At 39.9% G+C, this 24529-nt stretch overlaps 2 protein-coding genes and 1 non-coding gene across 4 annotated transcripts in view; 1 reads left to right on the forward strand and 2 right to left on the reverse strand.

Moving 5' to 3' along the window:
* The first annotated feature begins 1200 nt into the window (after nt 1-1200).
* MSH6 (mutS homolog 6) lies at nt 1201-22410 on the forward strand. Of its 2 annotated transcripts, none has more exons than XM_036027936.1 (10): nt 1201-1623; nt 10885-11087; nt 13485-13651; nt 14626-17170; nt 18349-18617; nt 19990-20107; nt 20374-20463; nt 21062-21216; nt 21322-21521; nt 21643-22410. In XM_036027936.1, the coding sequence occupies exons 1-10, from the start codon at nt 1358-1360 to the stop codon at nt 21722-21724; spliced, it is 4095 nt and encodes a 1364-aa protein (XP_035883829.1). In that variant the 5' UTR covers nt 1201-1357; the 3' UTR covers nt 21725-22410. The 2 variants fall into 2 exon arrangements, with proteins under 2 accessions (XP_035883829.1, XP_028370257.1); XM_028514456.2 differs by having other exon boundaries at nt 10888-11087.
* Nucleotides 19492-19599, reverse strand: LOC114501100. The gene has a single exon (XR_003684873.1). It is a non-coding gene; the product is annotated as a U6 spliceosomal RNA (small nuclear RNA).
* FBXO11 (F-box protein 11) overlaps nt 22208-24529 on the reverse strand; it is an 87982-nt gene continuing 85660 nt past the window's right edge. Inside the window, exons 20-23 of the mRNA XM_028514459.2 lie at nt 24121-24228; nt 23709-23817; nt 23228-23326; nt 22208-23111 (exon numbers count right to left, since the gene is read on the reverse strand). Of these exons, the coding sequence (XP_028370260.2) occupies nt 22982-23111; nt 23228-23326; nt 23709-23817; nt 24121-24228 (446 nt within the window). The 3' untranslated portion in view covers nt 22208-22981. The remainder of the gene's footprint in view (nt 23112-23227; nt 23327-23708; nt 23818-24120; nt 24229-24529) is intronic.

Raw genomic sequence — 24529 nt, forward strand, 5'->3', positions numbered from 1 at the left:
CGAATACATACCTTTGAAATATATTTGAAACAAACCTGATTTTATTATTTGCTTAACAAAGAAAAGCGTGTGACAGAACACAGCTTCTCCTAACAAACTAGAGCTGATCTTATATAGGTAATTACCAAAATACAGCTGTTGCTGACTGGGGCTGGTTTCCTGGATTCTGGATTCCATAGTTATTTACTTACCATTTGGGATTAGGGCCAAAAGATGGTCAGCTTTCTAATATCTTTTTATGTACACCCTGTTACTTTTCTAAAATCTAAAAAAAAAAAATCCTTCATTCTGACGCCCAGGTTTAGATAAAACTACAGGCCTCAGCCCTGGCTGGTGTGGCTCAGTGGATTGAGCACAGGCCTGTGAACCGAAAAGTGGTGGGTTTGATTTCCCGTGGGGCACATGCCTCGGTTGAGGGCCAGGTCCCTGGTTGGGGGGGTCTCTGAGTTAGTCAACTAATGTTTCTCTCCTCTTTCTCTCTTCCTTCCTCTTTCTGAAAATAAATAAAACCTTTTTTTAAAAAAGGAGTGTGAACCTTAAGTATTTACCTCATAGGTTGAGAGGATTTAATTAATCTATTTAAAATGATTTAATTATTGCCTGGCAGAGGGTAGTTGGCAGGTTTTCATCATAAATACGTGAAGGACTTGCCACTTAACATTCATTTAGCAAATATTTGTCAAGTGCCTCTGTGCAACGCTTTGAGAACACAACGTGAACAGGAGACTAGATCTACTGCAGACAAAAGTTTGGGTCCGTAATTTTCCGGTTCCTTGGTAGAGGGTGTCCAACCGCAGGATTTTCGAGCAGGCGCTGGCTGGAAGACATATCCCTGTAAGGGTCTCTATTCGCGCCCCTTCGGTTTGTCCACGGGACCTCAGACACTCATGCCTCCACGCCGTGTAAGCACCCCGCACACTGGAGCGCACACTGGAGCCCACCCTATGGTCGCAGCCACCACAACCACCCCCTCCCCTTTCTGAGCCTGAGCACTTTTCCGTACCGGTAGCCCCGCAGCTGCGCCGGCTTCCGGCCGAGGTGTTCCGGTCCTGACAAGCCCCCCGCATCTGCGCACCAGGCCCAAGGCTGTTCCCGCCAGGGGGGCAGCAGGGCGCAGAGGCCCGACCCCTCCCCTTCCCCGGGCAGCCCGGCTCCAGGAGGGGGCGGGGCTGAGCACGCTCCGCTTAGACACCGCCCGCGCACTTCGAGGTGCGTGCGGATTGGCGGCTGGGGCTAGTATTCCTCCGGCGCGTCGCGCGCCTCCCCCCAGATTTCCCGCCAGCAGGCGCCGCGCGGTCGGTCCTGTGCTTCTAGTCGCTCGGTCGGATAGAGCGGTTGGGCCTTGCCGCCTGTCGCTATGTCTCGACAGAGCACACTGTACAGCTTCTTCCCCAAGTCTCCAGCGGCGCTGAATAATAGCAACAAGGCCCGGGTCAAGGCCTCAGGTGAAGGCGGCGCTGCCGCTGCCACCAGGGCCTCCCCTTCCCCCAGCGGGGATGCGGCCTGGAGCGAGGACGGGCCTGGGCCCGGGCCCGGGCGGTTGGCGAGCTCCGCGTCGCCGCCCGAGGCGAGGGACCTCAACGGAGGGCTACAGAGGTCGACAGCGCCTGCAGTCCCCTCCAGGTAGCCGGGTAGGGTGTGGGGGTCGAAGGCAGGAGCACCGCGGCGGGACGCACGGAGCCCGGGGTACAGAGGCTTGTCTCGGGCCACTGGAGTGTGTGCGGCCAGGCCCTGGGCTCGGAGGAGTTGGGGTTGCACACTTCGTTTGAAAGAATATCGGGGCTGAGTTTGTAGCATTGGGGGTGTGGACTGTAAACAACGCAGAGGAAATAGACTGCAGGAGGAAGGGGGGAGGGGAGACGCGCAGAGTTGGGAGGAAGAGGAGATGCATTCCGCTAGGTTGGAGGGCTGGGTGGAGGAGAGAAAGTGCAAGCAGCTTGGGGTTCGGGGAAGAATGGGGAGATGTGAGCCTTGTGGATGGGGCGGAGGGGAAGGAGATTTGCCGGATTCCCGCACGGTGCGTACCCAGGGCGGGGGAGGGGTGGCGGGAAAAAAGTGCCTGCGGGGGAGGATAAACGCTGGCGCCCTGGGCAGTGTGGGTGCGCGGCTTCCCAGGATGCCAGAAGAATGGGTGCCAGGAGAAGATTCCTCCTTGAAAGACGAAAAAGTGAATTAGGACTCCGGTAGACGTTCGGGGAACTTTGGATACGAAGCTCCAACGCCGAGACGCTTTGGGGGACGGACGGTCGGCCCTCGGCCTAGGTTTTGCGTTATGCCGTCGGGAGTGGTGTAGACCTCTAGCTGAGAGCGCCGGAGGGTGGGGGGTGTGTCACACCGCTAGACATGCGGGCCTGATTGGTCCTAGTGAGGATTGCGAGTTGCAGGGGCGGGGTGGAGGAGGGGCGGGGAGAAAGTGCTGGGATCTCCTGGGTCATTCCCCAGGTTGATAGCTGTATACCAAAATAGTGAAAAATTGAGTCTTTTAATTTTGACACATGGAAGTATTGAGTTGAATAAAATGTTATTTCATGAAAAAGAGCACCATTTCTGACGGTCCGGCGGAGGGTGGAGCACTATAATTTTTTCGGAGTCCAGTGTCTTTAAAGTACTTGATCTGACCCTGGGCAGGTATGTACAAACGAAGTTGTGGAGAAGCCTGCCTGCATGTATGCTGTTTCCTGGGCAATTTTTTGTTGTTGTTGTTGTTATTCCAGTGCTTAGCTGCCTTTTTTTCCCCGAGTAGAGAGTGACATTTCGAAAAGCTGGCATTTACTGTATCCCAGGTGTTGAATTGGGCACAAAGTGTAAGGGTAGTTGTGTGAAAGGATGAAGAAATAGAGGTTCAGAAAATACAAAGAACTCCCAAGATCAGAGAGTTGGGTAGTGGTTTTGAGTAGCTGATTTGAAATGTCCTGTGTTAATAGGCATTCTACAGATTTTTCAAGTCCAAGTGCAATTATAACGCTACCCTCATTTAAACGACCCTCTAAGGCTGTTTATATAGTTGTATGAAGAGTATAGCAGGATGTGCCTACCCAGAATATGCCTCTTTGGCATAAAGATTATTTTGAGCTGATTATTTTTGAGAAATAGCTGACAAAAGAGAAACTCAACACTGTAATAGTTATCTTCCATACAGGAAATGTACATTTATAAAGGAAATTTCCATTTGTAAGGGTGTCTCCCTCTCTGTATCAGAAAGAGAAGGATGACTCTAAATTACAAGCAACTTATTAATGGAGAAGGTACTGACCTAAATCTGCATAACAACCATACCGATGTTAACTTTTCCGGGTAACCTCCCATAACTTCCCCTCCATCTTTCTTTTGTCTTTAGCTGCAGGTGGTATTTAAGGTGGTGGTGACTTGGGCTGTCTCAGGGAGTTATTTAGTTTTCCTTAGTATCTCCCATGTATATGGGAGGTATGCTTGTTAATAGGCTCTTGTTTACTTTTTTCTTGTTAATTTTTTATTACAGAAGGTCTCAGCCAAGAACTGAGAAGGGTAGAGGGAGAAATATTTTTCCTCCCCTACACATGCATCCTTCCTAACAGACTTTTTTTATGGTGAGAGATGGTACGTGGTGGTATGTTTACTTGAATGTGAATTGATTTTTCCTGCATCCATGCTAAACAGACAAATTTATTGTATGGTTGTGCTTTGTATTGAGTAGGGAGCATATGCTATTTTTTTTTCAAATTATAAGAGGAAGTTTATTTAGAAAGTTAACAGGTAGTGAGTCCAATGGGCTGTATAGGCCCACGCAGCATGTTTCAGAGGCAGAAGAAGGGTCCTGGGGGTTTAGGAGAGAGAAAGGCAGAGGTAACATGCCTGAGGGGAAGAAGAGAGGGAAGGGAAAGTCATGGGCTTATTCCTCCAGAGGGAGAAAGCCTATTTGTTTTTTGAGGTTTGACCTCAGGAAACCTGTAAAAGCATAGCATTATTTACACTTGACCTACTATGGGGACCATTTCTAGAGTATTCGAGAAAGATGGGCATTTCATACTAGGTTTCTTCATTTATTTTTAAGATTGATTTGAGAGAAAGAAACATCAGTTTGTTGTTCCACTTATTTTATACATTCATTGGTTGATTTTTTAAAAAGATTTTATTTATTTTTAAACAGGGGAAAGGGAGGGAGAGAAACATCAATGTGTGGTTGCCTCTTGCATGCTCACTGGGGGCCTGGCCCGCTGCAACCCAGGCATGTCCCCTGACTGGGAACTGAACTAGCGACCTTTTGTTTCTCAGGCCTGCACTCAATCCATTGAGCTACACCAGCCAGACATTTTTTGATTTTTGTATGTGCCCTGACTGGGGATCAAACCCACAAACTTGGCCTATTAGGAGGATTCTATAACCAACTGAACTACCCAGCCAGGGCCTAGCTCAGTTGGTTAGTTAGAGCATCCTCCGGGGTGCTTCATTTTGATACTAGGCTTATAAAGAAACTCTCCAGTACCTGTGTATAGATTGGGCCTTGATTCATCCTTCATTCAGCAAATGTTCATGTACCTATTCTGCCATGTACAGTATTAGGCATTGTGGATCCTGGATATAATAGTGAACAGGACAAGCAAAAAGGCAGTAATAGAGCAGGAGCAGTGTATGAGTTCTGTGTGCTTTGGGATCAGGAGGGGGAGGGGCATGTATTGATTGATCAGGGTAGCCTTTCAGCTCTCTAGGCTGAGACCCAGTAGGTGTATAAGAGTTAGCCAGGCTACAGTGCAGGTGAGGGAGGGGATATTAGGAAGTCAATTTAGGAAGAGGAAGGTCCTGCAAGTTGTGGCTAGAAAACAGAAGGTGGAAGCCATGGAGAAGGTACGCAGGGATGCAGTTGTGAACAGGCTGATGGGGCCACAAAGACATTTTGACTTCTGAGGGTCAGACGAAAGCTTTAAAAGACATTGAGACCCTGGCTGGTGTGGTCCAGTGGATTGAGCATCAGCTTGTGGACCAAAAGGTCACTGGCTCGATTCCTAGTCAGGACACATGCCTGGTTTGCCCGCCAGGTCCCTAGTTGGGGGCATGTGAGAGGCAAAACTGGTCTATGCTGTTCTCATACATAGATGTTTCTCTACCTCCCCCCCTTTCCCCTCTCTAAAAATAAATAAAATCTTTTAAAAGATGACATTGAGCATTGTTCCCCCTCTCCATTTTTTTTTCAAATTTATTTTTCAGAAATTGAACATCTTAATATTGTTTAGATTTCCTCTTGTGCTCAAGTGTTAAGTGTTTTACCTATTTTTTCCTAATTCTTTGTAAGTCCACGTGTGATGCAAAAAGTCTTTCTCCATTCTGGTTTGTCCTTTTGTTCAGGTTATGAGATCTTTTGAAATGAAGTTACTGATTGTAATGTTGAACTTGGCAGTCTTTTTCTCTATGGCTAATGCTTCTGTAGGTTTCATTAAGAAATTCACAGGGCATAGTGATGCTTTAGAACTAAGTGTGGTGTTTGTGGGGGGAGACCACTCAGGAGCCCGCTGTGGAAATGGAGAGCAGATGGGGGTGATGGCAGTGAGGACAGAGGATTTTGAAGAGGCCGAAAGAGTAGGTGGGTATTGAAGATTTAGATTATGGGAGATGAAAGAGAAAGGAGTTAAGATGATATCAGTTTGAAGTAAATGTGCCCTGGGCCTGATTTTCAATATTTATTTTTTTCTGTTGTTATATTAAGATCGTAATTGACAAAGCTGTGAGCAAGACTTCTGACTGCTTAAATCTGGCTTTTAAAAACAAATCATGGCCAGTACCTTTTTCATAATTTCATTTCGATAATTGCTGATTGTGGGTAATGAGGACATTCATAGATTAGAAGTGGTACATCAGACTGACAAGTTTTGAGTCTTAAGGTAACTATCTGCCCTAGCTGTAGGTGCATTTCCTGAGAACTTTCATATAGTTAAACATTTATAGTAATATTTTGTTCCAAGTTCTATCACGCTAATATATGTAATTGTAAGAAAAGGATTCAAGCTTTTAAAGTATGATTGTGAACTCATAGTTTCACAGACTTGACTTGTTTTAATTGACATAATTAAAACAGGCATTTTAAAAAGATGCTCAACTTATACTTGGGCCAGGAGCCCTTTTTAAGCTGGCTTTTAGGACTTTTTATAATATTATTACCTTAGAACTTTTGAAAACATTTTTTTATTCTGATGACAGTTCTCAATTTTCCCAGTTTCAAGGCATGGACTTAAGCTGTTCTCCAAAGAAACCTGGTTGCTAATACTGTTTAGGAAATACAGTAGTAGAGGATAGTTTGGATAATTATTTTAATAATCACCTTAGACCTAGTGCATAAGTGATGGGAAACACTACTTAGGGACTGGAGCCGAAGCTTCGAAAGCAGGGTATGTGGGTAGAGGTACAGGTAAATGGACAGGTATGATGGGAACCTTGGAGTTAATGGCTCTGATTACTTCTCTCTTTTTCTCCCTCCCTCCTTCCCTCCCTTCCTTCCTTCCTTCCTTCCTATCACTGCATTTAGTTAGTGGAGGGTAGGGGAAGTCTGCTCTAGTGGTCCACCTTGAAAGGCAAAAGCAAGCACAAACACTGGTAGTTTGGTTTGAAGAGTGTTTGCCTATCTGTGGTGACTCTGTTTACATACACGAGTTTTTGTTGGACAAACCCAGTTTATCTTTTATTGTTTAGAGGCAAATTGTAGCAATGCTTTTGTTATCTATTATTTTTTAAAAAGTAGGTAGCTAAAAATGTTGATTATAAATTTGGGCACAATAAGTAATGGACACCAAGGTTATAGACTAAAGAGAAAATAAAAATAATGTGATTTTTAAAATAATCTTGAAAGATAGGCTCAATGCATGTTTAGCTTTACTAAGTCACTTGGGTTGTTACATTTGTTTTTCTGAGATGTCAGATTTTATTTTTTCACTGTTTTTAAAATCCCAATATGTCAGACATTTAGGATATATTAAAGTTTTAAAATACTTGTAAAGTCATAATTGAAAAATAAAGATATCATACAAGTCCAATATTAATTTTGGCGTTTCAGGTTGGGCTTTAAGGAAAAGCTAGTGTATTTTACATTGTAATTAATATATACTTAGATGTAAGGTGACTCTTTGGCCTAGAAATATACATATTTTAAGGTTTTATTTATTTTTAGAGAGAGGGCAAGGGAGGGAGAGAGGGAAACATTGATGTGCTATAGAGAAAGCCACAGTAGGTTGCCTCTCTTAAGCGCTGCGTCCTGGTTGATTCTGCAACCCTGGCATCTGACCCGACTTCCCTGATCAGGAATCCAACTGATAACCTTTGGCTTTGCCAGAGGATCTCAACCAATTGAGCCCCACACAGGCCAGGGCAGGCCCAGATATTTTCAAATTGGACTTACATTTACATGGGGCTAGATGCTCCTTGTTAATATTAACACATTCTAAGTTATATGAAAAATGAAATAGATTGTCAGGAGATATAGCCAAATATTAAAATATAGTAAAGATAATATGACTGTTAAAAGAAAGTTTGATGTAGAGCCTGTTGTATACGTCATGTTATTTTATAAGATTGTTTTGCAAGGTCCTTTTACATTGGACCTTGTATGAAAGATAGCAGATCATTGTAGCACATTCCAGCTGTTATTCCACACATATTTACATATTTTAGAATACAGTAGCATTGGCAGAAAAAATTGGAATTTTTGCATGGATGTATTTATTCCTTTTATTTTGGCCTTTGGAAACCGCACAACTACTAGAGGTAAAATTTTTAAATTACCTTTAAAGAATTAGAGTTTGCACACAAAAATTAATAAATTGGAAAAATTTTAATGAGAAATGCTCACAATTTTTAGTTCCTCATTTCTCTTTGTGGCTTGAAACCAGTGTTTCCTACGCCGGAATTTTTAGTTATGTTTTCTTAAAGCCTTTTAGCATTGGAGTAAAACCACGTCTTAAGTTTTTTAGTCTTAGCATTTTATAGTATACTGCTAATTCATAAAGCAGAGAAGTTTGGTTATATGTGATTCTGTAAGTGTAAGGTTATATTTAGGGTAAGGTGGTATTGAAAAACAATTTTTGTTTAAACACTTCAGTTTATAATATTTCAGTTTTACAGATGAATTTATTAAAACTAACAATGTAATTAGCTTTTTACAAATATTTTTTTTCTCTAGTGACAAGGCACATTTGCCTTTCAAATAAATGTAAAGACATTAAAATTTAAAGTTGGTTGTTTGGAAAGGGATGTTTTTTAATCATTTGTGAGACCTCTGAACAGTGTTTCACAATTTGCACTATATTTGTAGAAATGACAAGTTTTAACGTAACAACAGTCTTAGAAAGCTCAAGTTTTTTCCTTTGGGATAAAACTAGGGTGATTAACTTATTTGTGTTAAAACTACTATTGCATAGTATAGTTATAGATATAAAACAAACAAAAAAATCTCCCCCATATGTCTTTTGGGTCTCAGTAACTTGAGTCACTGTTGAGCATAGAGGGGAACTTCAGGAGGCAGGCATGTGTGGCTATCTCACTTTTTTTTTTTTTTTTTTTTTGCTCAAGAATTTTTATCTATTTAATTTCCCTGGGAGTGCCTAAGATTCTTGCAAATGCTCAGTTGTCTCCTTTCAGCCAAAATAGAATATCCGTGGGTTTGGGGCATCTTGCTCCCTTGAACTTTAGATGGTAGCACCAAGATGTGCCTTCTTTTTTTAAGATTTTATTTATTTATTTTTTAGAGCGGGAATTGGGGGGGGGGAGAGATAGATGGATAGATAGATAGATATCAGTGTGCGGTTGCTGGGGTTATAACCTGCAACCCAGGCATATTACCCTGGCTGGGAATTGAACCTGCGATACTTTGGGTCGCAGCCCACGCTCAGTACACTGAGCTACGCCACCCAGGGATAAGATGTGCCTTCTTATCAAAGTCTCTGATATAGTAACTCCATTCTTGAGAATGCGTAACCTGTATAGACATATATGTAATGAGATAGCTAGTGTTCAGTTGAGCCCTTATTTTGTTCTTTCAATCTATGTAACTCAGTTTACACAAATAAGGAAAAATTATTTTCAGTTTTACAAACCAAGACTACTTTGTAAATCTCCATACTGGTTAGCATCAAGGCTTATCTAGAGATATTTAATAATTTCAATACACGGGGGAGGAACTGTTCTAAACTGGCCAGTGGTGGTGTTAGAGCTTCTCTATGAACACACCAAAACCTTACTTGAGTCTCCATCTCAGGGGATTTAATTGCCTTAAAGAAGGGCAGCCAGGCTTGACAGATGGCTATCCCTACCCGTCCTCCTTCACAAAGATCCACCTTGGCAAACACGGTTTGAAGCCTGATGTCTCAAGACTATATAGCCAGAAATATGCTTCCTTGGCGTTATGTGTATTTGCTCTGTTTAGGCCACTTCCAAAAGTTCAGACTCAGAATGCATAGCGTGTTTATGTAAATAAAGGTTATTTCCCTCCTTTAGCAGCAGAAGTAAAAAAGTAACAGCTTTAGGGGTACTCTCAGCTACTTAAGTACAGACAAAGCTTGTGGTTTTCTGAGACCAGTGTGATAGACTTTGTGGTTACGAGGCTAGTGCCTGAGTTTAAGGGAAAGCCTGCTTGACAATAGGGAGGCTTGTAAACGAACGATTCTGTACAGTGATGCAGAGCAATAAGGGTATTTGTCTCTTGTTAATTACTGGGTCTGTTAGTAAGGCAGAAGCATGGTAAGAAGTTTGAATTGTGCAGACACAGCGCTCTGTTTGAAGATGACCTACGTGGTGAGCTTGACTGCAACCTCTTTACAAATTTGTAAAGGTTACTGTAGATTTCTGTAGGTTGAGAAATACTATGTTTACTATAAAGGCCCTTGAGACAAGCACCAACGAAAGTCATGCTCCGGTTCTTGTTTCTTTGGTAATTGTCTAGGCGTGGGGTTTCTACCTCACATATTTTGAAGAAAGGAATGCTTTAATTTCATGATTAGGTCTGAATAAAATGGCCTCATTTTACTAATGATGGTCACTTTTCTAAAATGTCTATAATATTATTGTTTGTAGTGTACTTATTTTGGTAGTTATTCAGTGAAAAAACCTCTAAGCAGGCTTAGAAAATCTTGGTCTATGGTACCTGAGCAGGGTTTATCAGCTTTGTGGACTCTTCTGTAGTCTGTTAGCTAGATTCTTCTACACCTGCCCTTCCCCCTCCCTCTTTCTCCTCTCCCTTTCTCAGGGAGCCTTCAGGGCTAAACCAGTTTTTTGTGAAGATTGAATCTATTTTGATTCTGTAGGCATATGTACTGCTACTTGATATTTTGGTGGGGGGCACTTACCTGTTGACAAGGTTTTTCATGAAACCAGATTTTTAGGAGCAGGTGAGTAGTAGTGGGCTAGGTAGCTTTGGTTAGTGTTTGGGATGTAGAGTAGCTTAACTGAAGAGCACAAGCCAAAGTCTAATGAGGTAATATTTAATATAACTAGCAAATTACATAGTTGATATATTTGCTGTTTTACTGACAAGTACTGTGGTTAGAGCCACTTCCCAATTCATACTGTGTTGGAGAACAGGTGTGATTTGTAACGTGGAGAACATTGTGCAAGTCTGTACCTTTATCCTGCAGTCAGTAGCTTACCAGAGTTTTGCCATAGTTTTTAAGCTTTGAAAGAATCTAAGAAAGTTTCTCACCTTAGTACTAGAATTCATTATATTTGTGTTAGTTTATATGTTGTGATACCTGCTTATGTTTAAAAAATAACTTGAAAATCTGATTTTAAAAAATCATTAACTCTAAAATTTATGTGCTTGGAAACTTCAGAGGAGTCTTAACAATATATTGTTGGAATTGCTTATTCATAGGTAATTACCTTTAATGCAGCTTAACCGAATATTAACCAAGTTGTGTTTCCTTTTGGCAACAGTTCTTGTGACTTCTCACCAGGTGATTTGGTTTGGGCCAAGATGGAGGGCTACCCCTGGTGGCCTTGCCTGGTTTACAACCACCCTTTTGATGGAACATTCATCCGTGAGAAAGGGAAGTCTGCCCGGGTTCATGTACAATTTTTTGATGACAGCCCAACAAGGGGCTGGGTTAGCAGAAGGCTATTAAAGCCATATACAGGTAAGAGCCACTTCCCAGGAGGGGGGCGGGTAGAGTACGTATGTGTATGTATATAAGAGAATGAGAGCCTGCACACGTGTGCACAAGTGTCAGTGTCTTCCATGCGGTGAAATTAAGTGTGTTTTACTTCATCGGATTACAGGAGTGGTGGGGTGAAAGCTTTAGCATGGAAAAAGGATAAGATGCATCTAGTCTTTAATTTGTTGGTTGCATAGAGAGGAATTTTTGTGTCCTTTGAGTGACTTACAGCATTATCATGCCCTAAAAGGAAAAATGATTTCATAATTTGATCTTACGACTTGGACCAAAATATCAAATTCAGACATGAAAAGGGTAAATTAAATAGTATGACCATCTTAAAGGATCAAAAAGAAATGCAGTGCCATCAGGACATGTAGCACACAGATCAACAGCATTCTCCGGGGCAGTTAGAGATGTGTACTTTAGCCGGCTTTCAAATTCCTCACTAGCCGGCTTTCAAATTCCTCACCTACGAGCACATCCGAGTTCACTTTCATATCACACTTGTTGAACTTTAATTTCTCCTCCCAGGTCCAGCTGTATTTATCACAGCAGACTACAGTAATATGTGTAGCTTCACTTAGGTTAGGTGCGTGCACCCTGTTAATCTCTTGAATTCCATAGAGCATGTATAGTATGATTGTGTAATACAGTGACTAGACACACTCAACCATGACCATGGCCTTCTCCATCAATCCTCAGACTTTCCAGGCTAGGACATGATTGAACTCAATGTTTTAAAATCAGCACAGGGATTAGTTCCCCAGAAATATCTGGGACTCATGCATTTTGGTCATAGTGCTTATCCTGCAGGGTAGGGGTAGGGGAGGGCTCACTGAAGAAAATAAGTCTACATGGAAACCTGACATGCAAGAAGGGAAGATAATCAGGAAATTTGGTTCTGTCTTCTCCAGTAGTTTGCTTTGTAATCTTGGCCAACCAAAGTAATTTATTTCTGATACTGTTTACTCACATAAAATAAGTTGGACTAGATGATGAAAGAGGTCTTTTTCCATGAGTAATTTTGAGATTCTAAACACAGCTTTGGCAAACGACTTTAAAAAGAGATCAGAAAGCTTCTGTGTATATTGTCATTATTTTCTAAAGTCACTCCTGTGCATATAGGTCTTTGTCCTTTAAATTTCCAAATTGTTGCAAAACATACATGTGAATAAATCAGAGAGGCATGGATAAAATAAAGTCCGTTTTGTGTGGGGGGGCTGTCCCTAGAATTGTATAGTAGAGGATTGCATCATAGTCTGTTGGGAATGATTTTGGTTGTAATTTGTTGCAGCTTTTTAGAGAAATGAGAAATAGCAGCCTTATTTTAGGCAGTCCATAAAAGTTGGTAAATCCTTGGAAACGTAGGATTGTCCTATTAGTTTCAGTATACAGAAGAAGGAAATAATGTGAAGTTTGGATTGGTTCAGTTTAGGCAGATTCAGGTTTGTTTTCCAATTATAGTTACATTTGGGCACAAGAAAACACATTTCTAGTTGTAACTCCTGGAAAAGAACTAAACAGTTTTGTACCATTAGACTAGTGATCTTCTGCATCTACTTTTTTGCTCAGTGGATAGAAGTGTCATATAATATTACAGCTTTTAAATATATTTTATTTATTTTTAGAGAGGGGAAAGGAGGGAAAAGAAGAGGGAGAGAAACATCAATGTGCGAGAGAAACATTGCTGTTTCCTCTCGAATGCCAACGGGGGACCTGGCCCGCAACCCAGGCATGTGTCTTGGCTGGGAATTAAAGTGGCATCCTTTTGGTCTGTAGGCTGGCTCTCAACCCCTGAGCCACACAGCCAGGGATACTACATCTTTTTAAAGTGAAACAATAAAGGAAGAGTTTTACTTTAAAGCAGAGCTACTGTTTTGAAAAAAAAAAAAATTGACACATTGAAAGTCTCAATAGGGTTACCCACTCAGAATGTTAGGGTCCCTTACTTTAGAGTTATTTTTTAATATAACCTTACTGCCTTGGGGACAAACTTATTTCTAATATCATAGCTTCATTTAACCAACAGTGTAGTCCTGAAGTAATTAAAAAAAAAAAAGGATCTCAAAACAAACTCCTTGACATCTCATGGCTCACCCCCAAGAGGTACACCTTACCTGTTTGTTTAGGGCTACAGTCCCTGGTCATTAGAAGGAGAGAGACGGTGGTTCTGGGTGATGGCAGGTTCAAGGAGGCAAAATAGGTAATTTCAGTTCCACTGGTTGTTTTACCCTGAAGATTCCTTCCTTGTGGGCTTTACTGATCTATCTGTATGAATTTAATACTTGATTGTTGTCATTCTTGTTCATTTGGGCAAGTGCTATAGGTTGAACCAACTATCCAGCCAACGGTTCTTATTTATAAGTGTGTATTTAGGTTCAAAATCAAAGGAAGCCCAGAAAGGAGGTCATTTTTATAGTGCAAAGCCTGAAATACTCAGAGCAATGCAACGTGCAGATGAAGCCTTGAATAAAGACAAGATTAAGAGGCTTGAATTGGCAGTGTGTGATGAGCCCTCAGAACCAGAGGAGGAAGAAATGGAGGTGAGACATTGCAAACAGTTATTTCTGCTAGGACAGTGATGGAAAAAAAGGGAGGGTGCATGTTAAAGTAATACTCTTGTTTTACATCTATATATTTCAGTCCTCATACACACATGCTTTTTTTTTTAATTTTTATAAGATTTAAACAACCTTGGTTTCAAATGTTAATGGTCATTATTGGAGCGAATTAAGTCCTGTTAAGGAAATGAACAAATAATTTGTCCACTTAAAACATTTTCTAATAGAGGAAATTAATGAGATACGTGCTTAACAGATTCTTGTATAAGCTTGGTTTTATGTTTTGTTCTTTTGTCTTATAGATGAGGGGAAAAGTGAGTTAATATAATGGGTATTTTAAGAGAAATGAAAGAAAAGTTTTTAATTTTAATTTTGAGGTTGTGGCCAAGGGGGTCATAATATTAATCGGGCTTAGAACTGGATGGTAACTACAGTGATTTTTTTAGCCTTCACTTGTGAGAGAGGTCCATGATAAGTAGATGTGTCTTGTCCAAGAAGATACATTTGGTTTGTGAAAGATCAAGGACTAGAATTGGTAAAGATTAATTTACAGCTTTATTATACTAAAGAATATATAAAATGGTAAACTTCATAAATAATGTGTTCTGTAGAAGAGGTAACCCTGGAAGATAACAGAGGGAGATTTAAAGGTTTTATTTCTACAGCTATAATAATTACATCACCTATGGGTATTTGTGGTGTGTGGTAATGCTTCATCTCTATTGGATAGGATTGAACTGTCAGGACAGAATTACTAATCTTTAATGTGTATTTGTTCTAATGTTAGGTGAAACTGAAATTGATATATGCCTTGAGAAAGAAAATTATTTCTCATTTTTGAAGGTTGGTTTTTCTTTTGGTATATGAAGTCGCAGCATACTGAGAGGTATTCCAGAGCAACGCTGTGATTTTCCAAATTTTGCTTTGTTTTTTAATGCTCTTTCCTTGCCTGACAGGTAGGTGCAACTTATGCATCAGATAAGAGTGAAGAAGACCATGAAATGGAGAGTGAAGAGGAAGTACCACCTAAGGTGCAAGGATCTAGGAGAAGTAGCCGCCAAATTAAAAAACGAAGAGTCATATCAGACTCTGAGAGCGACATCGGTGGCTCTGATGTGGAATTCAAGCCAGATGCTAAGGAAGAAGGAAGCAGTGATGAAATAAGCAGTGGATTGGGGGATAGTGACAGCGAAAGCCTGCACAGCTCTGTCAAAGTTGCTCCGAAGCGGAAGAGAATGGTGACTGGAAATGGTTCTCTCAAAAGGAAAAGTTCAAGGAAGGAAATTCCCTCAGTCACCAAACGAGCAACCAGCATTTCATCTGAAACCAGGAGTGCTTTGTGTGCTTTCTCTGCCCCTCAAAATTCTGAATCCCAAGCCCACATTAGCGGAGGATGTGATGATAATAGTCGCCCCACTGTCTGGTATCATGAAACTTTAGAGTGGCTTAAGGAGGAAAAGAGAAGAGATGTGCATAGGAGGCGACCCGATCATCCCGATTTTGATGCATCTACACTCCATGTGCCTGAGGATTTCCTTAATTCCTGTACTCCCGGGATGAGGAAGTGGTGGCAGATTAAGTCTCAGAACTTTGATCTTGTCATATTTTATAAGGTGGGGAAGTTTTATGAGCTGTACCACATGGATGCTCTTACTGGAGTCAATGAATTAGGGCTGGTGTTCATGAAAGGCAACTGGGCCCATTCTGGTTTCCCTGAAATTGCATTTGGCCGATACTCAGATTCTCTGGTCCAGAAGGGCTACAAAGTAGCACGAGTGGAACAGACTGAGACCCCGGAAATGATGGAGGCAAGATGCCGAAAGATGGCGCATATATGTAAGCATGATAAAGTGGTGAGGAGGGAGATTTGTAGGGTCATTACTAAGGGTACACAGACATACAGTGTGCTGGAAGGTGACCCCTCTGAGAACTATAGCAAATATCTTCTTAGCCTCAAAGAAAAAGAGGATGATAATTCTGGCCACACTCGAGTGTATGGTGTGTGCTTCGTTGATGCCTCGCTTGGAAAGTTTTTCATAGGTCAGTTTTCAGATGATCGCCATTGTTCCAGGTTTAGGACTCTAGTGGCACATTACCCTCCAGTACAAGTCTTGTTTGAGAAAGGAAATCTCTCAACAGAAACTAAGATGATTTTGAAGGGTTCATTATCCTCTTCTCTTCAGGAAGCTCTGATACCAGGCTCCCAGTTTTGGGATGCAGCCAAAACTTTGAGAACTCTCCTTGAAGAAGGATATTTTACAGAAAAGTTAAATGAGGACAGTGGGGTGATGTTACCCCAGGTGCTTAAGGGTATGACTTCAGAGTCTGATTCTATTGGGTTGACACCAGGAGAGAAGAGTGAATTGGCCCTCTCTGCTCTAGGTGGTTGTGTCTTCTACCTCAAAAAATGCCTTATCGATCAGGAGCTTTTATCAATGGCTAATTTTGAAGAATATATTCCCTTGGATTCAGACATGGTCAATGCTACAAGACCTGGTGCTTTTTTTTCTAAAACCAGTCAACGAATGGTGCTAGATTCTGTGACATTAAACAACTTGGAGATTTTTCTGAATGGAACAAATGGTTCTACTGAAGGTACTCTGCTAGAGAAGATTGATACCTGCCATACTCCTTTTGGTAAGCGGCTCCTAAAGCAATGGCTTTGTGCCCCACTGTGTAACCCTTCTGCTATCAACGATCGTCTGGATGCTATTGAAGATCTAATGGTTGTGCCTGACAAAATCCCTGAGCTTGCAGACCTTCTAAAGAAGCTTCCAGACCTTGAGAGACTATTGAGTAAAATTCATAATGTTGGCTCTCCCTTAAAGAGTCAGAACCATCCAGATAGTAGGGCTATAATGTATGAAGAAACTACCTATAGCAAAAAAAAGATTATTGATTTTCTTTCTGCTCTGGAAGGATTTAAAGTAATGTGTAAAATTATAGGGATTATGGAAGAAGTCATTGATGACTTTAAGTCTAAAATCCTTAAGCAGGTCATTACTCTGCAGACAAAAAATCCCGAAGGCCGTTTTCCAGATTTAACTGTAGAACTGAACCGATGGGATACAGCCTTTGACCATGAAAAGGCTCGAAAGACTGGACTGATTACTCCCAAAGCAGGATTTGACTCGGATTATGACCAAGCTCTTGCTGACATAAAAGAAAATGAGCAGAGCCTCTTGGAATACTTGGAGAAACAGCGCAGTCGAATTGGCTGTAGGACCATAGTTTACTGGGGAATTGGCAGGAACCGTTACCAGTTGGAAATTCCAGAGAATTTCATCACCCGTAACTTGCCAGAAGAATACGAATTGAAGTCCACCAAAAAGGGCTGTAAACGATACTGGACCAAAACTATTGAGAAGAAGCTGGCTAATCTGATAAATGCTGAAGAACGGAGAGATGTATCACTGAAGGATTGCATGCGGCGACTATTCTATAACTTTGATAAAAATTACAAGAACTGGCAGGCTGCTGTAGAGTGCATTGCGGTGTTGGGTAAGATTTTCAACAAGCTTGCTTCTAAGGCTTTGGTTAGTAATATCCTGTGTCCCAGTTGTGCATTAACATGTAAATCCACTGGTGCATATCCCTTAACATAAGTAACAAGGTTATGTGTTTTGAAAAGTATGAAATATACTTGCCTCCTCATGAGGCAAAATAAAATGACTAGACTGCCCACAGTCATCATGTAAGTCATTCACTGGAAACTTCATTGTTAGTAAGGTAGCCTTCTGGCCTTCCTTCAATCTTAAATAATTGAATAAAAGATTAATAAAAGTAAATACTTTAAATGAGACAATTTCCAAATGAACTTTTAGTATTTGAAGAATACTGTTTTTGATTTCCCATTTTTGTTAACACTAATTTACAACTATCCCTTGACCCATCACTTGAGGTTTTTGCATAACCTCTGCATTTTTTATATTTTAGTGAATCGTTACATGCCTGTTTCAAGAGATTCTAAATTATCCCTTTCTCTTAGCCCAAATTGTCACTTTCACCCCTTGCAGTTGACTTCTAAGAGCCCTAATTTATGTATTTGTAATTTATAACCTTTTCAGCTTCATTCATTTTTCTTTGTATTTCAAGGCTAACTTTTTGAAGCCTTTACTGTTTTATAGCTTAGGGTTTTTTTTTTTTTTTAAATATAGCTACCACAGTTTACCCAACATTTGTAATCCAAATTATGCTATCCAAATTTGTAACATAATTTTGGTCCGAACCTCAGCTGTCCAGAAAAGCATCTTCATGTATTATGAGTACCACATTTTTTTTGCTTAAGCCAGTATAGCAAAACAGTTTGGTGGGTATATTAAAATCCTTCAGCAGTGTTCAAAATTGGTGAATTTACTTTCCTCTAATAAGGTTTGTCTACTGTCAGAATGATCTGCTTCTCCCAGGAAGTGTTAGTTAGCTTCAGAATTATGTTCTGTAATGAAACCACATATAACACTTAAGCTAATGACTCATTGACAGTTAATGAAAGCACTGTATTATGCAATTAATGATAATATCACTAATTAAAGTGCCTACTGTAGCTGTCAGAAAAGGAACTAGAACATACCACCTCCATTGAAAAAGCATTTTTGAAAAAGATTTTGTAGAAGTTGGGTTTTTGAGATTATCAAGAAACTTCAAAAATGACGAAACCTCACTTTTCCTTTCTTTAACAGATGTCTTATTGTGCTTGGCTAACTACAGTCGAGGAGGTGATGGTCCTATGTGTCGTCCAGTAATTCTGTTACCAAAAGAAGATGCTCCTGTCTTCTTAGACCTTAAAGGATCACGCCATCCCTGCATCACAAAGACTTTTTTTGGAGCAGAGTTTATTCCCAATGACATTGTAATAGGCTGTGAGGAGGAAGAGGAGGAAAATGGCAAAGCTTATTGTGTGCTTGTTACTGGACCTAACATGGGGGGCAAGTCTACCCTTATGAGACAGGTAAACTATGAAGGTTTTGTTACGGAAAATCATTTGTAACAGTTTAAGAGTGAATGTTTTATGCCTTTAGACCATCCTTGTCCAAACAGCACATGAGTTACATAGAATTCAGTCAGTGACTTAAGGAATGAAAGGGAACTCGTATGTTTATAAAATTGATAATTGTATTTTTCTAATCAGTCGACTATCTGGTGTTAAGAGACGAACATGTTAAAAAGGCAAGGGAGGTTTCAGGTCATGATTTTTTTTTTTTTAAGATTTTACTTATTTTATTTTTAGAGAGAGGGGAAGGAAGAGAGGTAGAGAAACATCAGTGTGTGGTTGCCTCTCACACTCCCCCTACTGGGGACCTGGCCTGCAACCCAGGCATGTGCCCTGACTGGGAATCAACCAGTGGCCTTCTGGTTTGCAGGCTGGCACACAATCCACTGACCCACACCTGCCAGGGCTCATGATTTCTTTATAGGCTTTTTGACTTCATTCTCTCTGAAGGTAGATACATTCATAACAGAAATAATGCAAATGTTGCAGGTTGTCTTTCGATTAGATTCATTTGTAGGAATTCTTACAAAAGAACCATGGCAGAGTTATTCATCTAGAAAAGCAAAATTCATGACCCTCTAGTAACTGTTAACAACTGCTTTTAGGGAAGACAATAAATGTATTTTGTCTTCTCTTTATACCAGAGATTGGTCTACATGAGTTTTACATTTTTAATGGGTTATAGGAAAAAAGGCCAATCATGTGAGAAAGACATTGAACCCTTGACAGAAATGTTGGCTCTCCTGTACTTCTGCACTAAATTATACTTAAGTTCACCAGATTTGCTAACTAGAGGGAGGCAGCATAATGCAGTATTGTGGTTCTCAACTTATAAAATATGGAATGCTTCTTGAATTTGCATGTTATCCTTGTGCAAGGGCCATTGCTAAGCTTCTTTATATTGTTCCAATGTTAGTATCTGTGTTGTTAAAGCTAGCACCTTTTGTTTTTAATACAAAATAAAATCACCTACAGAGCTCATCAAAAATGTGCGGGGAGAATGTCCTTCTCTGAAATGAATCCACTTGGACTGGAATTGGTTCTAAGCACCCCAGATGATTTTACTGTGTAGCCAGGGTTGAGAATCAGTAGTTAGTACACAAGTAGTTAGTACTTGTTCTGAGATTTCAGAACAAGTTAGGACCTAAGCCACTTACTTGCCTTCTCAGTCTCACTTTTCTTACTTAGGATTGTGAAGTTTTTAAGTGTCTGGTTCTTAAGAAAGATTAATATTTAGGTTAGGTTGTTGTCTGTCTTCTGTATATGTATGTATCTATGATAGTCTTTTAATACCCGTCATAAAAGACTTTTTCCTCCCTTATTCACACAGGCTGGCTTGTTAGCTGTACTGGCCCAGATGGGTTGTTATGTACCTGCGGAAGTGTGCAGGCTCACACCAATTGATAGAGTATTTACTAGACTTGGTGCCTCAGACAGAATAATGTCAGGTGAGGTTTTTTTTTCCTCTGCATTAGGCTTTATTACTTGATTTTTCTTTCTTTTTTTGGTGTTATGTGAAGCACAATGCTCTCAGGCATTTGAAAACACTATGAAATTCTTAAAATACTGCGAGTAATCTCTTTAATGACATTTAACCTTTTGTACAACTGGGCAGCTCATGATAAATGCAAATAGTAGGAACCTGTAAGATGAACTTACTGTACTGTTGTAATAGGATTCTTTAAATGATCGCCCATTTGTGATTTTTTTTAAGGTGAAAGTACATTTTTTGTCGAATTGAGTGAAACTGCCAGTATACTTACACATGCAACAGCACATTCTCTGGTGCTTGTGGATGAATTAGGTAAGACAGTACAATTTCCATTTGAAGGCTATCTTTACAACAAATATTTAAAAAAGAATATGAATGGACTCAACTTTGTGCCATAGACCCACAGTTGGCCATGTGAAAAGTCTTTGATTACGAAATTTCTTAACCCTATTCAAATTTGGCTGCTATAAAATATAGGGATAACAAGAGTACCTGGGGAGAATAGGGAAGTTCTGATCAGGGGTTACTTAACATTAGTCTTAAAATGAAATGGACCCTCACTCCAAGGGCTAAGCAGACCTATTTGACTAAACAACCTCATTTTTATCCTGAGGACACACCCATTGATTTTAGAGAAGGGCAGTAGGGAGGGAAAGGACAGGAAACATCAGATCAGTTGCACACGGACCAGGGACTCCAGGGACCACACCCACAAGCTAATAAATAAGGTATGTGCCCTGACCAGAAATTGAACCCACAACCTTTTGGGTTTGCGGGACAATGCTCCAACCAACTGAGCCACACTGGCTAGGGCCAGAATACTTGTAACTGATATTGTTGTACCCTGTTTTTTGAGTGAGGTACATCCTTTTTAGGGAGATACTAATTTATGCATGTTTTACTTTCCTAGGAAGAGGTACTGCAACATTTGATGGGACAGCAATAGCAAGTGCAGTTGTTAAAGAACTTGCTGAGAATATCAAGTGTCGTACATTGTTTTCTACCCACTATCATTCCCTAGTTGAAGATTATTCTCAAAATGTTGCAGTGCGCCTAGGACACATGGTATGTACAGACTGCTTATTCAGAAATTGGTTAGGTTTTTGAGATAATCAAGTTGGGTACTTTCATTGTTAGCACATGAGTATAACTAATATTTCTCATTTTTAGGCATGCATGGTAGAAAATGAATGTGAAGATCCCAGTCAAGAGACTATTACCTTCCTTTATAAATTCATTAAGGGAGCATGTCCTAAAAGCTATGGCTTTAATGCAGCAAGGCTTGCTAATCTTCCAGAGGAGGTTATTCAAAAGGGACATAGAAAAGCAAGAGAATTTGAGAAGATAACTAATTCACTGCGATTATTTCGGTAATTATAATTGGCCATAATTTTGTTATGCAGCTGACCTTATTTAAAACACTAAAGAGATAGATGATGCAGTTTGAAAAATGTGAACTAAAACTTTTTTTTTTTTTTTTTAAATTTTAAGGGAAGTTTGCCTGGCTAGTGAAAGGTCGACTGTAGATGCTGAAGCTGTCCATAAGTTGTTGACTATGATTGAGGAATTATAGACTACATCAGAAGACTTGAGTTCATTTTTTTTTGACAAAGGTGGTAAATTCAGACAACGTTATGATCTAATAAACTTTATTTTTTAAAAATGACCATTTTTCCATTTCTTTCTAGGAAATTAAACCCTTTTAATTCTTATCTACCTTCTACATAATGGTTATTGAATACTTCACAATATATTAAGTCTAGATGTTATGGTACATGCATACACTTTCAGGCTGTTTTATACCCACTGTCACCAATACACATAAATGGGGGAGGGAAGCTATGAAACTGTATAGGGCTGTATATATACTTGTCTCAGCTTAATGCAGGAAATTGTTTTAATTTCCAGCAGTTTGTCTAAACTGTTCAAAAAAAAACTTATGAACAGAGTTCAAATACAGGACTGTTTTGAAGAGACTTTCTAAAGTGTACTTTAAAACATAGTAGTTTTTACCTTTCACAAAACTGAGTTACAAGAATACTTTTGTTTTACAGTGCATCCCTTCCTAGGAAGTCTCATTAAAACACTCACTTTTCTAGGGGTGATTCTGAATGCTGCACAGGGAAGGGAAGGAAATAATAGTCTTAACTTTTCTTAAAGGATACCAGAAACATTGCTGGATATAATTTAAGGTTAGTGTTTTCTCTTTCATAGAAAGAACGTACATCCTGGGACATGAGTACATTACAGCGAGTCTAGGTGTGCTAACAAAACAGGGCACGTTCAAGTACAGTAAGATTCTGCTTGAAATTAAAAAAAAAAAACAAACTACATGAGATTAAAGCATTAAAATCATATTTCTCAATCTGAATACATGTTAAAAAAATCAAAAGAAATGCAGAAGTGCTAGCTCACATTTTTACCATATTACAAAAAGCAATTGGTACCCATGTCCATAAAGGCAGCAACAAAGCTGCTTGTTGTCTATTGAAGAGAGTTCTACTGCAAATTGGACTGCATTCAATGCTAGCTGTAAAAACACCAGCTTTTTTTCAGAAGTTGGTATCTGTACAAAATTGCAGCTTATTTTTTCTTCACTTCTGTCCCTTCAAGTCTTTACACAGTAATGCTAAAACACCCAGCTTTGAGATCCTGAGTCAATATATTGCCACTCTCTTTTTGGTAGCTTCAGCTTCATAGTGTCAACTGACCTCGTGTATCCATTTTTAATACAGTCTCTTCCTGTAGCATGGGCAAATATTTTAAATCTTCTTCCAAAAATGTTTTAAGTTATGTTAGAATGGCAGAACTTTTTCTTTAGGTAAGGAATTCAGTTGTGCTGCAATGTATTAGATTCTATAGGTGGAGCAGAGTCATATAGTGTATCTGTATCATGTGTAGGCTCACCAGCTAATGTACAAGGATTAGACAGTGTTCCAGCACCACAGTCACAGAAAAACCTAAAGCAAAATGAAAACCCAGAAATTAGGAAGGGGAGGAATAACTGGGTAATAGAGCAGGCAAGAAGGGGGTGGGGGAGTAATTGGGTAATTGAGCAGGCAAGTATGCTACATACCTATCATGTCTAATAAATTCTACATCATGTCCCTGATGGCACTTCTTAATGCAGTTCACACATATGGCATTTCGATCTGTGGTGTTACAAGTGTGACATCTAAAAAGCAAAAGTTTACATTATTTTTTTTCTTGAACATGTTCAAAATAATTATTTTACTATCAAGCACTACTAAAACAATTACGGGGAGAGGAGAGCCAAAACTCAGTAACTGGGATGTATGGGAACACATCAGAGTCTTGTACTTTCTCCCATATTTATGGTCTCAAACACAGGATCCTCCAGTAGACTGATCACAGAACTCCACATGGACAAATTATGAAATTTTGTCCTTCAACTGGCAAATACCCAATTTACTCTGCCTTGGCTTACACATGCAAGGGGTAGGGGTGGGGTATCTAAAAACACTAGCTCTTCCCAGTATAGGTGAAAAAAAAAATCTCCCCATTTTTCTAGACTCGTAAATAATGTAGAAATATACCTGTAGAAATCATGCATGGGATAGCTGGTATAGCTTGATATTTTATATAAACATTGACCTCTACTAACAGCCTTTTCTATGGCATCTTGATTGTTCATGATTTTGTTATCTGCAATAAAAAAAAGTAAAATTCTAGAGGAGAAAGACATAAGATAGAGATAATAGATTATAGGGTTATTGTAACAGAGTCAGGCTAACCAATGAAGTAAATAAGAACAGAAAATGGGCTTTCCTTTTGTGTGAGGTACTCCAACTAAAACTGAAGTCAAAACAAAACTTGGAAATAATTCTTGAGTTCTTAACTTTGTAGAGTGACAAGAAAACAAGTTACCTAAAGAGCAGTGGCTTTTGAATATTACCTTTTCATAGCATATTTTGTGTATTTATAGGCAAAATGTAGATGCCAACATACCTTTCATTGTCACATTAACACCAGATGCTAAAAATAAGCCTCCAAACCGGTTGTTAAAAATCTGATTGCCTTCTAGTGTTGCAGTCGCATGATTTGTAATTTCAATACCTGAAGTAAAATTTAAACAGATGTATCACTTTATATACTAGTTCTTTTATATCAGATGTATATTAAAGTGCAATTGTTTACCTGAATGACTGACAGTAACATTTTCTTTCTACTGTTAATACACTATACTGGCATGATACAAGATGGTTCATAGTTGACTATTTTTTTTTAAGATTTTATTTATTTATTTTTAGAGAGGGAGGGGAGGGAGGGGGAGAGAGAGAAACATCAATGTGCGGTTGCTGGGGGTTATGGCCTGCAACCCAGGCATGTACCCTGGCTGGGAATCGAACCTGCGACA

The sequence above is a fragment of the Phyllostomus discolor genome, chromosome 6 (genome assembly GCF_004126475.2).
Source record: "Phyllostomus discolor isolate MPI-MPIP mPhyDis1 chromosome 6, mPhyDis1.pri.v3, whole genome shotgun sequence".
NCBI lineage: Eukaryota > Metazoa > Chordata > Mammalia > Chiroptera > Phyllostomidae > Phyllostomus > Phyllostomus discolor.

Coding starts and splice junctions, on each gene's coding strand:
- MSH6 (XM_036027936.1), top strand. CDS start 1,358: ATGTCTCGACAGAGCACACTGTACAGCTTCTTCCCCAAGTCTCCAGCG. Junction 1,624..10,884: donor GCGCCTGCAGTCCCCTCCAG/GTAGCCGGGTAG, acceptor TCCTTTTGGCAA/CAGTTCTTGTGACTTCTCAC. Junction 20,108..20,373: donor CTCAGACAGAATAATGTCAG/GTGAGGTTTTTT, acceptor ATTTTTTTTAAG/GTGAAAGTACATTTTTTGTC.